Genomic DNA, 14,402 nt, shown 5'->3' with positions numbered 1-14,402 from the left:
GTCCAAACCCGGAAGACGAATAAACTATAATTCTGACTCTGGCCGTGGAAGCCTACGATTTCATTAAACATACTTTAACCTTTAATTGTGGCTTATTCCCATTTAAATAGTAATTACTTTAACATACCACAAGAAAATACCTTCAGAACGATATTAATAATTATTTAACTTCTGTTAATGAACACAATATATATTTGTGTGAGGTGATAAGCATTTTACCGGTAGAAAGAAGACGCCCTAGGAAACATGAGAATGAAGTACCTTTGAAGAATTGTATTGTTACATACAAGGTGAGATATTCCAATGAAAAAAATATCGTACTCAAGAAGAAAGTGTGTCGTCAAGAATTTATAGGCCTATAAATCGAGTACTGAGTTAAATCTTTGAAAAGTGGTGGAATAACCTCCAAAGATAAACGCGGATCACATAATAATCGTCTTAGAAAAGTTCCTGTAAGTGATGTTAATAAAATAAACGATCACATATCCTCACTCAAAGGAGGTGCTAGTCATTATAGCACAAAAGGTTCAACAAGAACTTATCTACCATAGGAGCCAAATTTGGAAAAAATATTTCTTATGTTTATCCAGATTATTCTGTATCCCATAAATTTTATAAAAAAAATTTTATGTCCAAATTAAACATATCTTTTGACTATCCCAGGACAAACACATATATGATCTCTGACAAATTTTTAGATAAGTTAAGGTGTCTGGAAAAAACATCATGAAACCTAGTGAAAGTACAAAAAGATAGAGACTGAAAATAGAAAATGACCTTCATAAGAGACGAGTAGCAGAATTAAATTCAAAAAAGCGTAAATTAAAAACAACAATCTCCCAGGATGTGACGAGGGAATCAATCTGTCTGGACTATGGTAGGAACTTACCCATTCCTAATATATATAATAATGACGTATATTATAAGCGACAGCTTTCTACGTTTCTTATTAATGTTCATTTACTTTCAACATCAGAGAGTATGTTCTGTGTATACCCAGAAACAGTTGGCAAAAAAGCTAGTGTCAATGTTGTTTCCCTTTTGAACGACTTTCTGTAGAATCACCTCGATTGACAAGTTCGCCGATTTACAGACAAAATTAATAATCAGAGAAAAGCTTACCAAAAAAATATCAAATTACCAAACAATAACAAAGCCTTGTGTAAAATATACCTACCCAATAGTTTTAAGAATATCACAAGAAACCAGGCTTAGCTATTATTAAAAATAGCATTAAAATGACCATATTAAGACCAATAAAAACTGATCTAGTAATTATATTCATCCAAAATTGGAGGACAAGTACAAACTAAATGTTTATCTCCATAAATATCATCTATTCTAGCTACTGTAGGCCACACTTTAGTTTCTGGTTTAACAAATGGTGCTGGGAACGCAGCCTGTTCTCTGGAGTACGGTCTTTCCCACGAGCTGCTTATCACTTGCTCTTGGGTATGTGGAGCCATTTTAAGAGGGTTAATTCTAGCGTCAGAACGGCCTTCTTCAATGTCTCTTATTTCTTGTCTTATAGAGACTAAAGAATCGCAGAACCTGTCAAGTTCTTGTTTGTCTTCTGACTCGGTTGGTTCTATCATAAGAGTGCCAGCAACGGGCCAGCTCATTGTAGGGGCGTGGAAGCCATAGTCCATTAATCGTTTTGCTATATCTGCAGCTTCTATCTTAGCTGTTCTCTTAAAATCCCTAGTATCGATAATAAACTCATGTGCTACCAAATTTGACGTTGAACTTTTAAATAATGTTGTGTAATGAGGTTCTAGTCTTTTCGACATATAATTAGCATTCAAAATAGCAATTTGTGTAGCCTTTCTTAAACCTTTCGGTCCCATCATTTTTATGTAAGCCCAGGATATGGGTAAAATTGCACTGGATCCATAAGGAGCAGCGCTCACTGCTCCTTCAGAAGTACCGTTGTGGCCAAGAGGTGTTACGACTGCATGACCTGGAAGATAAGGAGCCAAATGGGATTTAACACCAATAGGACCCATTCCAGGACCACCTCCACCATGAGGAATACAGAAGGTTTTGTGTAGATTTAAGTGAGACACGTCACTGCCGTAATCACCTGGTCTACATAGTCCTACTTGAGCATTCATATTAGCACCATCTAAATATACTTGTCCACCATTGTCATGTATAATTTTGCAAATATCAGCAATAGTCTCTTCAAATACTCCGTTTGTGGATGGATACGTGATCATCAAGCAAGACAGATTATTTCTGAACTTCTCTGCTTTGGCTTTAAGATCGCTTACATCTATAGTACCATCAGCACGTACTTTAATTGGTTCGACTTTCATACCAGCCATTTGAGCACTAGCTGGGTTAGTACCGTGAGCACTGATGGGAATAAGACAGACATCACGATGTGTTTCTCCCTTTGCCTCGTGGTAACATTGTATTGCCCTTAAACCAGCATACTCCCCTTGAGCTCCACTATTAGGCTGAAAACTGATCTTGTCATAGCCTGTAATTGTACAAAGATCCTTCTCTAGTTCTTCGAATAACTGATGGTAACCTTGACATTGTTCTGTAGGTGCAAAGGGATGTATGTCAGTAAAATGTTTGAAAGAGCAAGGCATCATTTCTGTTGTCGAGTTAAGTTTCATAGTGCAAGATCCTAAAGGTATCATACTGTGTACTAAAGAAATATCTTTGTTCTCTAGTATCTTCATATATCTCACTATTCTTGTTTCCGAATGGTGTGAGTTGAAAACTGGGTGTGTCAGGAAAGGTGATGTTCTTTTATATTCACTTCTATAAATTGCTTTTTCTCGGATCATTGGACTGTTAACAATATTTTCTACTTTCTGTGGACATCCGAAAGTGTAAAATATGTCGTTTACGTCATCAAAAGTAACAGTTTCATCTAAGGCTACACCAACAGCACCGTCATTGTAATATCTGTAGTTAATCTTCTTTTCCTGAGCTCTCGTCTTGACTTCTTCTATGTCTAGCTTTGGATAGATCTTCAATGTATCGAAGAAGAGTTTGTTTGATAAAGTGTTTCCATCTTGTTGAAGACCATGGTGCAAAACCTAAAAAGAAAATATTCATCAGATACAAAATAAAGATTAATTAAGATGTAATTAGTAGTTGATCAGGATTTTCCTACTACCTAGTAGGTGCCTGACCTGGAAGTATTCTATTTTATAGTTTCTAGTATTGAGCTTACTTTAAGGTCTAAGAAATTAGTAATATTCCTCTAATTAAATCTTCAACAGATAACAGTAGTTATCTGTATTGGTACTGCCCTTTTTTATATCGTAGTGACAAGAGACCTAAAGTTTTGATGTAATCGCTTGTGATTTTGCTTGACTTTTAAAGGTATTTATAGAATCAGTCTTATGAAGATGACGATTTATTACTTCAAAAAAAACTGCAGACTGTGTTATTTGTTAAGGCTCTCATATATCTTGGTTCTATTCTTTTAAAATTTAAATTGTAGGTGTTACAAATCATCGTTACCATCTGCACGTCATAATTTGTATAACATTTTACATTTATATCCAAATATTTGTTAAGCATTTGATCTAGTGCACTTTCTTTCATTTTACCAAATATTCAAAACTTGTATTAATATAATATAGCTTAAATTGTGATTTATAAACTTAATAAACTTACCAAAGTCAAATTATGTATCTTGGTAGCAATATCTTTAAGACCTTGAGGACCGTGATATACAGCAAACATAGCAGACATGTTGGCCAAAAGTGCTTGAGCTGTACAAATGTTACTCGTGGCTTTATCTCTTCTAATATGCTGTTCCCTGGTTTGCAATGCTAGCCGGTAGCCGTCTCGTCCAGCGGCATCTCGAGTAACTCCTATCATACGACCAGGCATCAATCTAACCAATGATTGGTTACAAGCAAAGAAACCGGCGTGCGGACCGCCATAACCTAGAGGTACTCCTAGTCTTTGGGAAGTACCGACCGCAATATCTACTCCAATCTCGGCTGGTGGGCGAAGAAGTGTAAGACTGAGCAGGTCAGTTGCACAACATACCAAAGTACCTGCAATAAGCATTAAACAATGATTAAGCATTATATATAAGATAATTGTTAAGATCAACATACCGTTGGCATGCGCATTATCAGCTACAGAATCGAAATCTAAAATATTTCCTTCAGTATCAGGATATTGAAAGAGAACCCCTGCGACATCTCTCCCAGAAAAATCAGCTTCAAACACATCAACTACTTCAACACTTAATCCCAACGATTGGCATCGTGTTTGAATTACAGAAATCGTTTGAGTGTGTAACAAGTGGGAGACAAGAAGCTTCTTTCTCTTGTTTTGTCTGTAACATAAAGCTAGAGCTTCGGCTGCAGCAGTACCCTCATCTAACAAGGATGCGTTTGCTACTTCAAGACCGGTTAGTTCGCTGACCATAGTCTGATAATTCAATAAACCTTCGAGTCGACCTTGGGCAACCTGCAACACAAAAAGAAGTTAATTTTTTGAAAAAATAAATTGAAAAAAAGAAATTTCTATCAAAGTTTTAAAGGATTATTAATTTTTTTATATTACAAATACAAATATATCAAATAGCAATAGCTATTAAGTCAATGTTTGCATTTCCTATCCTGACCGTTGAATATCTAACCTATCAACTGTTAATGAAGCCAGACAGAAAGTATAGCAGAAAAACATATACTTAGGTTATTTGACATTATTTACTTACTTCTGGTTGATAAGGTGTGTATTGGGTAGTCCATCCTGGATTTTCGAATATATTTCTCATTATTGTATGTGGTACACAGCAATTGTGATATCCCATACCTATGTAGGAGCGCCATATCTGATTTTTTTCGGCAATTGTGGCAATTCTTTTGATAAGTTCGTATTCACCTGCAATAACAGATTGTTTATAAATATTTTTTTATATAGCCAAGTAATATTTCGTTAAGTTTTATTAAGAGAATCATCGGGAATAAACAAAAAGTATAGAATAAACTATTGATTTGATGTTTCAGCTTCAAGATCGGATGACAATGTTAAAACACAGTTTTTAAATTCACACCTATATCGAGTTTTGTTAAGTTGAAAGAAAAACAAACAAATTCCTGCCATAATTTAATCTTATTTATGTAGCCTTAAACAGATATTGAAGAATTACGAGATTCCTTTAAACTTGAAACCTAAACTTCAATCAGCAAAATAATTTTACAACACAACCCAACAAAATGAAAAAGCATTTTTTTGTGTTAAACAAATAATCACAGTTTTTAAATATTTTTGATGCATCATCATCACCATTCTGGCTTTACTACCCTACGTGAGTCCTAGACTCCTCAAAAAATTTTCTCCAGTCGTCCCCATCCATCGCCTTCCTTCGCCAAGCACGTATTCCATCTCTCATGCCTTTGTATACTTTTGATGCTCTGATTTCAAAAATCTCTTTACTTTCTTTGTAGCAGCTGGTCGTAGGAAGTACCAATGATGTGGAGGTAAGCAAGAATCATTACGAAGATTAACTGAGAAAAGGAAAGGCCTCCAGTACCATTAGCTGTATACCATAATCATAACTCGGTTTGTTAGGAAATCCTGATATTTCTGACGATTTACATAAACCAAACTTTGTCGTGTTTTCTAGCGTCATTTTTGTCAATCTTATTAAGTTTTTAGAGCTCCCAAGGTTTTTAATATCTAAATAAATTTCATTTCTATCTATTGTATCGTGGGTCTGTTTGAAGTCAATAAATGCCGCACGAATGTTCAGGTTGTGTTCATAATTGCTATGTAGTAATTCCTATAGTGTAAATATCTGATCTGTAATAAATGGGTCCCTTACGAAGCCTGCCTGGTACTCTTCAATTACGGTCTGCTCATATTTGCTTATCCTTTTTTTTTAAGATTGGCCAATATCTTACGAGTAAATACTACATCTACGAATGCACATCCTCTGTAGTTAATACAGTTTATCACATCTCTTTATAAATAGCTGGATCAATGTTGCTTCCGACCTCTTGATCAGCATATTTTTCTCTTCTCATATCGTCATTCTGAGATTAGATAAAGCTTGTTTAAGTTATGGACGTCCCTTCTTTATAAGCTCGTTGGCAATTCCATTTTCACGTGTACTCTTGTTATTCTCAACATATCTGCGTCTCTGTATCTGCAAAGTGAGAAGGTAGGAAGTATGAGTCAAATCCCATACCAATTGACCCATTGGGCCAGAGGTCAGGCCAGAGCACAAGGTTTGCACCCGCTGCACCCGTTTGCATTTATGTCTAGAGGGTGATGTCAATGACCAACTCCCTTGCAGCACTTGGAGTTGTTTTTATGGCAACTTTTATATTTAGCCAAGTCATTCGCTGAATATGTTTTAGTTTGTTAATCGCTGTTGCCTTTAGCTCTTTTGGTACCCAAGTAATAGCTCCATAAGTGAGCATTGGACTAATGACAGCAGTGCAGATCCAGGCGATCACCCTGGGTGAAAGGCTCCAGATGTGTCCGACCGTTCGTCGACACTGTTCATAGGCAATATATGCTCTTTTAGCTCTACCATCTAACTGGGAGTTTCATGTTAACTTCCTGTAAAGAGTAATACCAAGGTATTTCACCTCGTCAAAAAAGTTTAGACTATAGTTTATAATCCTTGGGGGTATTAATTTTGTGATTCTTTTTTTTCTGGTAAAGAAAACCATCTCTGTCTTCTAAGGATTTATAGATAGTAAGTGTTCCTTGCACCATGTTTTTATTACTTGGAGAGCAACTTGTAATCTCTTACATAGTGTGTTCTCGAACTTGCAAAGCTTTACAGAACAGCAATATCGCCTGCGTAAGCTATTGTGTAGAACCAGTTGCTTCTGAGTTGGTCAACCAGGAAATCTTGAACCATGTTCCACAGGAGTGGTGACAGAACATCTTCCTGTGGACACCCCCTCGTAACCATGCCTTTAACAGGACGTCTTCTACATTTATGCCCATTGCTCTATAAGAGAGGATACTGAATGTAGATTCGCTCACGGTCAGGATAACATTCCTGACATTGAGCTGTTAGGTGATGGTTGGGAATGTGGCTTTATCAAACGCTCCCTCAATGTCTATGAGTATACCTAGGGTGGATTCTTTATTATCTAGCGATCTCTCAATTCTTCCCACTATTTAATGCAGTGCAGAATTGGTAGATCTTCCCGAATTATATGCATGCAGATTTGGGAGAAGTGAAGAGAACATATTATTTAGGCATTATGTTAGGCTAATTGGTCGGAAAACCTTTGGTAGGGTGTAGTCGATTCTACTCGGTTTTGGTATGAAGATGACACGTACTTCTTTCCACTTATAATACAAGGGTATTCGTTCCTCACTGTAGTAGGGCTGGGTATGTCGTCTGACCCTTGTGATTTGAAAGAGGTGAAGCAGAATATTACCCATCTTATATTTTTCTTACTAATTATTCTTCTGGCGAGATACCAGTCGTTTAGTGAAGTTATAATGGTCTCTTCCTTCCAGTTTAGTTCTGTTGAGGTGCTAGAATCGGGGAAGTGTGTTTTCATCAGGATCTCAGCACTTTCACAAGGTTAGAAATTTTGCTTCCATCTTCCTTCGTTAAGCATATTTTTCCCTTCTCATATCGTCATCATAAGATTAGGTAAAGCTTCTTTAAGATATGGACATCCCTCTTTTATGAGCTCGTTGCCAATTCCATTTTCACGAGTACTCTTGTTATTCTCAGCGTAATTAATAACTTCTTTAAATTCCGCTCTTGTCTGTTTCTTTTGTTATTTATATATATGTTTTTTCTTTATATAAGTGTATTTCTACATCTCGTTCAATTTATATTTTATTATGGTCAACTGATTAAACAATTTTAATACGTTTTATAAATTGTAAGTGTTTTATAACTCAAAATAGTATTTATTAAACCACATGTTCGTCATTTAACAAATTACGATAAATAATCTTTTCTCGTACATTTAAAAATAAGTTGTTATTCATTTAGACCCCCTGTGAACAAATCAGAATAGTGTTATCACTATGACCTTTCACAGACATTAATAATATAACTAATATAACAACAGATAACATCTTTTGCTTTATCTTAAATAAACTAGTTGCTATTTGCATAAAAAGATACATTTGGCTTGAGTCTACAAAAATTTCTGATACTATATTTTGACTAAAATTGTTTTAAAAAGAAATATTGTATTTAACCATTACCATTCTTTCTCAGATATCTGGACGATGTGCAGGAAGATTTAAGGGAGATTGGAGTAAGCGGATGGAGAAAACAGACACTCGACAGGGAAGGATGGAAGAATATTTTGAGGCAGGCCAGGGCTCACGAAGGGCTGACTAATCATGTCTTTTTTGTCATATGTCTTTTACTTCTTACATTAACTCAGCACCGAGCTCTTCTTCACATGGTTTGAATCCGATTCTTCTGTAGGTTCCATCTTTTTGAGGGAGATTTAAAGATCAATATGGCGATCATTTTATTTGCATTTATTCTAAATAGTTGGACTGTATAAATAAACCAATGTCATGTTCTTCAACCAAGAAGTTCTTCTTTAATGATGTTGTCATCTGCGGATCATTTGTTTGTTTTTTTAATTTGACCATTGATTGTAATACATTCTTTTTGAGCGTTTTCAAAAAAAGAAAAGAAGTTGACCATATTTGCTTCAATTTTAAAAAGAGACAATGGTGACTTGCTGGCATCTTATATCTCACTATTCCTAGCAAAATCAGAAAAACATAATATCGGAGAAAAACTGTGATCGGAGATTTTGCCAACTGTTGGTCCGTAGGTGGGAGGTGTTAAATACTGTTCTACACCAGGCTGCACTTGATATACTCAAAATAATTACTTTGAGCAACAACATAGTTCAAAGACGTATTGATAAAATGCCATTTCTCAATGGACTACCTAAGCTCTGACGTACCAATGGGCGGGGATTTTACAAACCTTTCCAAAAATTTCTAATTTGTCCCATAAGAAGTTGGAAATATTGGATTTTTTTATTGTTTGAAGAATAAATAAGAACTGTTGATTATAAACATAAACATACATTCTGTGCAATTGGTATTATATTTCAAGATTAATCAATAAATCATTGAATTTATTGACCATGTTAAAAAATATGTAAATTAATGTTTTATTCGTTTTTAAGTGCGAGTGATTTTATCCCCTCAAAGAAAAAATATATTCGTTTTCTCGTAATTTAAATAGTTAGTAGTAGTTTTGTTGTCATTACTAAAAAATTCAGTAATACTGGATATCTTCAATACATGTTTACTAGCCATTAGATGCCCAGATCTAAAAAATAAACTCAAAAGCCATTAGAACATTCAAAAAACATTTTTTTAAATACTCATTATGGAAATTTGATAGAAAGGTTTCCACAGAATGTTGTATTGCAACTTAAACTACGAAAGAACTAATTTCTTTTGTCTTTTACAGGATAAAATCACTGACATGGAAAAAAGAATAAAACAATAATTTAAATATTTTTCAACTTCATAAATAAATTCAATGATTTATTGATTTATTTTGAAATAATCCTGATAAAACAACAACAAAATACCTTGAAATATAGTTAAAAAATCATTAAAGTTTTAAGCAAACAATAACGTAACCTTAAAATATGAACATTCATAGTAAATATTTTAATCCTTTGGTATTCTTACCTTACAAATTCACTAAACAAATAATACCAATCGCACAGAATGAATGTTCATTACAAAAGTTCTTATTTATTCTTCAAACAATTAAAAAAACCGATATTTCCACCTATTTATGGGACAAATACATACAAATTAGAAATGTTTGGAAAGGTTTTTAAAAACCCCGCCCACTGTCACGTCAGAGCGTAGGTAGTCCATTGGACGTTACCTGGTCATGAAGTACTCTTATATGGCATTATGTTCATTTGGTAAAGAGGTTCTGAGACGTTTTTCTTGTGGAATGTTTAAGCTATTTAGCTTCGATGTTGTAGGCAAATAGCCATGTTTTGAGTTGAACTTCTGAGGGTGATGTTTTTAACCTCAGACTGATGTCAAAAATAAGAATTTTCAGAAACAAAAAAAATCAGAATAAGAAAAAAATTTAAATAATTAAAATGATGAAGAATTTTTACAACGAATAGAGATATAGACTGGGACACACTCTTTATTGTTAAACCTTCATAGAGACTAACAAAGAAAACAGGCAAGGGTAAAGGTTCATTACACAGGGGAAAACAATAAGAAGAACAACCGTACTTCAGCTTTTTTTCACACAATTTCATATTTTTCTCATTTTGTTTATACAATATATATGTCATTTCTTTATTTCCATATCTTTTTTCCAAAAAAGTTACTAAATATTTAGGATCATAGTTTTTTTTAGTTGAGACTCTAAAATTGGAAATATGTAGACATATATATGTATTGTATTTAAGCAGGCGAGTAGTAGATTGATTTTTAAATTTTGTAATTATATGAATAGACTTACTAATTGGGGGCTCAATGTCTAATCTTCCTTCCAATCTAATTTTTTTAGGAACAGCTTTTTCGGTCAATTCATCTAAACTCTGAAACAAAAAAATGTCAATGTAATACACAGCTTTGGCAAAATTTATGTTAATTGGACTAGCGACGGCCAAACTATTTAAAGAAGAGGACCTGTAATTGACCATTTAATAATTTGGTCCGACTCATGTATAGAGCACAATAAAGACTTTTATATGCTTTTCCTTTATCAATATTTAATACTAAATACATTTTTTAAAGTGATCCAGCGTAAGTCTCCTGTAATTGGACATGGTTTTCTTGATTCCGACAGACTTCGAGCGTATCTAAAAAGTACTCAGAAAACATCAAAACATTTATGTTCAGATTGTATTAGGTGACATGAATGTAAGCGTAGAACGAGAGTAAGTTTTCATGCTCATGATAGGAAAGCATAGCCTACACAACATCAATAGCGATAATGGATTACGACTGATAAACTTAGCAGTAGCACTAAATATGACAGTCGCTAGCACCTATTTTGAACACAAGAACATATACAAGGTAACATAGACCTCTCCTGATGGAAGAACAACGAGTCAGATTGATCACATCTTAATAGATTTAAGGCATAATAAACGGCAGAAGTTATATAGGCGCAAACATAGACTCAGATCATTGTCTAGTGATCTCAACATTGAGGGCTAGAATTTCAAACACCAGTAAAGAAAATAAAAAGAGACGCGACAATTGCAGAACGGTACTCGGAAAACATTATCAACAGGATAAGGAATCAAAATGTAAATGAAGAAGGTAAGACAGATATAGACGCCTACAGAATAAAGGAAGACATTGAAGCAGCAGCGAAAAATCAAATTGGAACAGAAATTTGTGCCCGTAAAAATCATTGGTTTGACGATAATTGCAAGAATGCAAGAAAGAAAAAAATAAGGCCTACAGAAAGATGCTTACCCGACGAACTAGAACAACTGTAGAGAATTACCAGACAAAGAGAAGAAAAGAGGATACACAAAAGAAAAAAAAGAAACCACTTAAATAATAAATTAACCACTTTATAACCGAACGCGAACGGTGCCCGAACCGAAATGACAGATGGGATGAGTAAGTCAAATACGGTTATGGTTCTATTTTCCATAGTTTTTTAGTAACTCTAAAATAATATTTTGGCACTAGATAGATACACTATTTAAAAAAATTCAGAATGTTTTCGAAAAAAGAAAAACCAAAGAGGAACCACGCCGGCAAATCATTGTCTCAGGTAAATATTTTAGTAGCGTTAAGGTCGGGTATTTTTGTAAATTATCTCATACTAAAAACAGGATTTATCTTATTTATTAATCACAAAACACTGCTACCACTATATGACTTAGTTTTTTTTAGTTATATATCATTGTTCTAAAGCAAATGAATTTAGTCACATGGTATTTGTTTAGGGATAGAATATATGGACTCGAATCTCTTCTGTTTGAGATTCTTTCTATTAGAAAGTTATTTTTGTTGTATATCCTTAATAAGAGATATACTGTTATATATGACAAATGCCATTATATGTCATTAAGCAAAAATTACGTTGATTTACAGTATAATGCAATTACCATATTACAGTTAAGTTGGTGAATCATAATCTAAACTTCCTGTTTTTCTTTGTCTGAAGGTTGTTTCATAATCATAATTAGCTTCACAACCCTTTATATGTCTTGGCATGCTCTGTTGCCCCATTCCAACCTCCTGTGTTTTGGTTTTTCCAGTTGGTTATATTCAGAATCTTCTGGTGCAACGGTTTTTCGTATGGAAATAGCTGATTTTAAAAATTTTGCAGCATTATACAGCTCTCCAGGAGCACCGTTTAAAAATAAAAAGCAAAACACAGATAAGGAAAACTTTTTGATATCTACGGTGGTTTGGCTTGAGGCTCGTACTGAGACACCTTTAATTATTTTCTATAAAACGCAGTTTGGGGATGAAGCTTTCAAAACTGTAAATTTTTCAAGGTCAGTTAGACAATCTTCGACACTACCTACTACCTTACCTCAACTACGAGATACTTTAAAAGGTGTCAGCAAGAAAAAAAAAGGATCATTTGAACTCACTGCTTCAGTGGGTTCCTACAATTTTTCATAGTTTTTACCAAAATATACCTATAAATTCAAGCAATGATAACCAAGATGATGACGAATAAATTTGTGTTAGTCTTGTCTTTTTGGATTAAACTTTTTTTGTATTTTTCTATGCTGTAAGATTATTTTGAATTCAAAATAAAATATTTTGTAATATATAATGTATAGTATGTTTTTTCTTATGAGAAGATTTGTGTTGAGGTAAATAATCGTAAGTCCACTAAATCATCTTTTGTGTTTAAGATATATAAAGATTATTAACTGCAATGTATCAAGCATATTAAATTTAGAAACAGTCCCAGATCAAATATATATATATATATATATATATATATATATATATATATATATATATATATATATATATATATATATATATATATATATATATATATATATATATATATATATACCCAAATGTGGTGGTTTAACGGTTGAAAAAATGTCCAATTTAAGAGAGCAAATAATATTGGTCCACTCCGACTACAGATAGTTCTACCACGAGGTTTTAGAAGAAAATGTTGAAAATCCGAAGCAGAAAAAGAGAAAAATCATTAGCGTATTGATTTCTTTTTTACTTGATTAAGTTTAAACAAAAAAAAATATTAAATTTTCTTCCTTGCATGCAAAGTCTAGTTTTACAAAATATTGCTTTCTTTTTAATATTTTAATTAACAAAAGAAAATAGCATAAAATTATCCATTTTCTGGACGTCTCACTCATTGGAATTAGAAATAAGATAAAACAGTTCCAATACAAAACGCGTTTTGTCAATTTACTAAAAACTTTGAAAATGCAACATGGCACCTTTATCCACTTATGTCGTCAAATATTACTTAGTATAGCTTTTATATTAGATGATAAAAAAATATTTTTTTAGGGTTTTTTTTTTCTAAGGTGAGTTTTGGTGCAGAATTTGAACATGCTTACCTTGAAACCCAAAGTATCCAGCATAGTACTGACATCACTCTCCCTGGGCCCGATATGTCTGGCAGGAAAATCATCGTTCCTTGGAAACAATGGACCTTCTGGCCGAGGAGGTCCAGCACTAATATACCTTAAATTTTTTAAACTATTCCATTTGGGAAAAATACAACTACGGGCTACGATTTTATACATCCTCGAACTTAGTGTCTTGTTAATAGTAATAGAAATAAATCATTTACAAGACTCCTTGGATTATAAGAAAACAGTCGGGGTTATAGGTCATATACGCTTTAAGAAGTTGAGATAAAAATATTTTTAAAGTAAATACGCTTTCTCAATTGTTGATAATGTTTGCCAAAGTTTTATTCAGTGATTACGTGAAAGTAAAGAAATAGATAATTATTTTTGTATGTATCCTGCAGGGGTCTGTTTTTATTTTTAATCTTAAATAATAAAGATATATTATCTATTAATGATAAATATGTGACATTTTGACATTCAAAATAATAAAGCAAGTAAAAAATACAACACCAAAATGGAGAAAAATTCATCTAATTAGAAAGCGCTCAAAACTAGATATTTTTAAATTTTTCTAATGTACATTTTTGCGTTATATCTCTCTCTTGTTGTTTCCCCATTACTGAGGATAATTTTTCTCCATTGGTCTCTATCTTCAGCTGCTCTGAGAGCTTCGCAGAATAAGTTTCCAGCTGAATTCTTGATTTGGTCGGACCATCTAGTTGGTGATCGTCCTCTTGATCTTCTCACCGGAACATTTCCAGAAACAATTAATTTCTCCAAAGTACTATCGCTTCTGCCAACCACGTGACCGAAAGATTGCAGAATACGTTGCAGACATATTGTGGACAGACTTTTTTTAAT

The 14,402-nt window shown here is 33.5% G+C and overlaps 1 protein-coding gene across 1 annotated transcript; it reads right to left on the bottom strand.

Moving 5' to 3' along the window:
• Positions 1 to 1,261: 1,261 nt before the first annotated feature.
• LOC140434313 (glycine dehydrogenase (decarboxylating), mitochondrial) lies at positions 1,262 to 13,758 on the bottom strand. The gene is made up of 6 exons (XM_072522478.1): positions 13,524 to 13,758; positions 10,460 to 10,538; positions 4,703 to 4,869; positions 4,095 to 4,452; positions 3,643 to 4,031; positions 1,262 to 3,056 (listed from the first exon to the last, which is right to left on the bottom strand). Exons 1-6 carry the CDS (start codon positions 13,710 to 13,712, stop codon positions 1,269 to 1,271), a joined length of 2,970 nt encoding a protein of 989 aa, XP_072378579.1. The 5' UTR covers positions 13,713 to 13,758; the 3' UTR covers positions 1,262 to 1,268.
• Between the last annotated feature and the right edge of the window lie 644 nt (positions 13,759 to 14,402).

This window comes from Diabrotica undecimpunctata, chromosome 2 (genome assembly GCF_040954645.1).
Source record: "Diabrotica undecimpunctata isolate CICGRU chromosome 2, icDiaUnde3, whole genome shotgun sequence".
NCBI classification, from domain to species: domain Eukaryota; kingdom Metazoa; phylum Arthropoda; class Insecta; order Coleoptera; family Chrysomelidae; genus Diabrotica; species Diabrotica undecimpunctata.
The sequence above is the reverse complement of the archived record's forward strand: the minus strand, read 5'-3'. Positions and strand labels throughout refer to the sequence as shown.

What these genes read in the sequence shown, in the direction of transcription:
- LOC140434313 (XM_072522478.1), bottom strand. Translation starts at nt 13,712, where the DNA reads ATGTATAAAATCGTAGCCCGTAGTTGTATTTTTCCCAAATGGAATAGT. An exon ending in TGATAATGCGCATGCCAACG is followed by an intron (nt 4,032 to 4,094) that starts GTATGTTGATCT and finishes TGCTTATTGCAG; the next exon opens with GTACTTTGGTATGTTGTGCA. An exon ending in AGATACATAATTTGACTTTG is followed by an intron (nt 3,057 to 3,642) that starts GTAAGTTTATTA and finishes TTTTCTTTTTAG; the next exon opens with GTTTTGCACCATGGTCTTCA.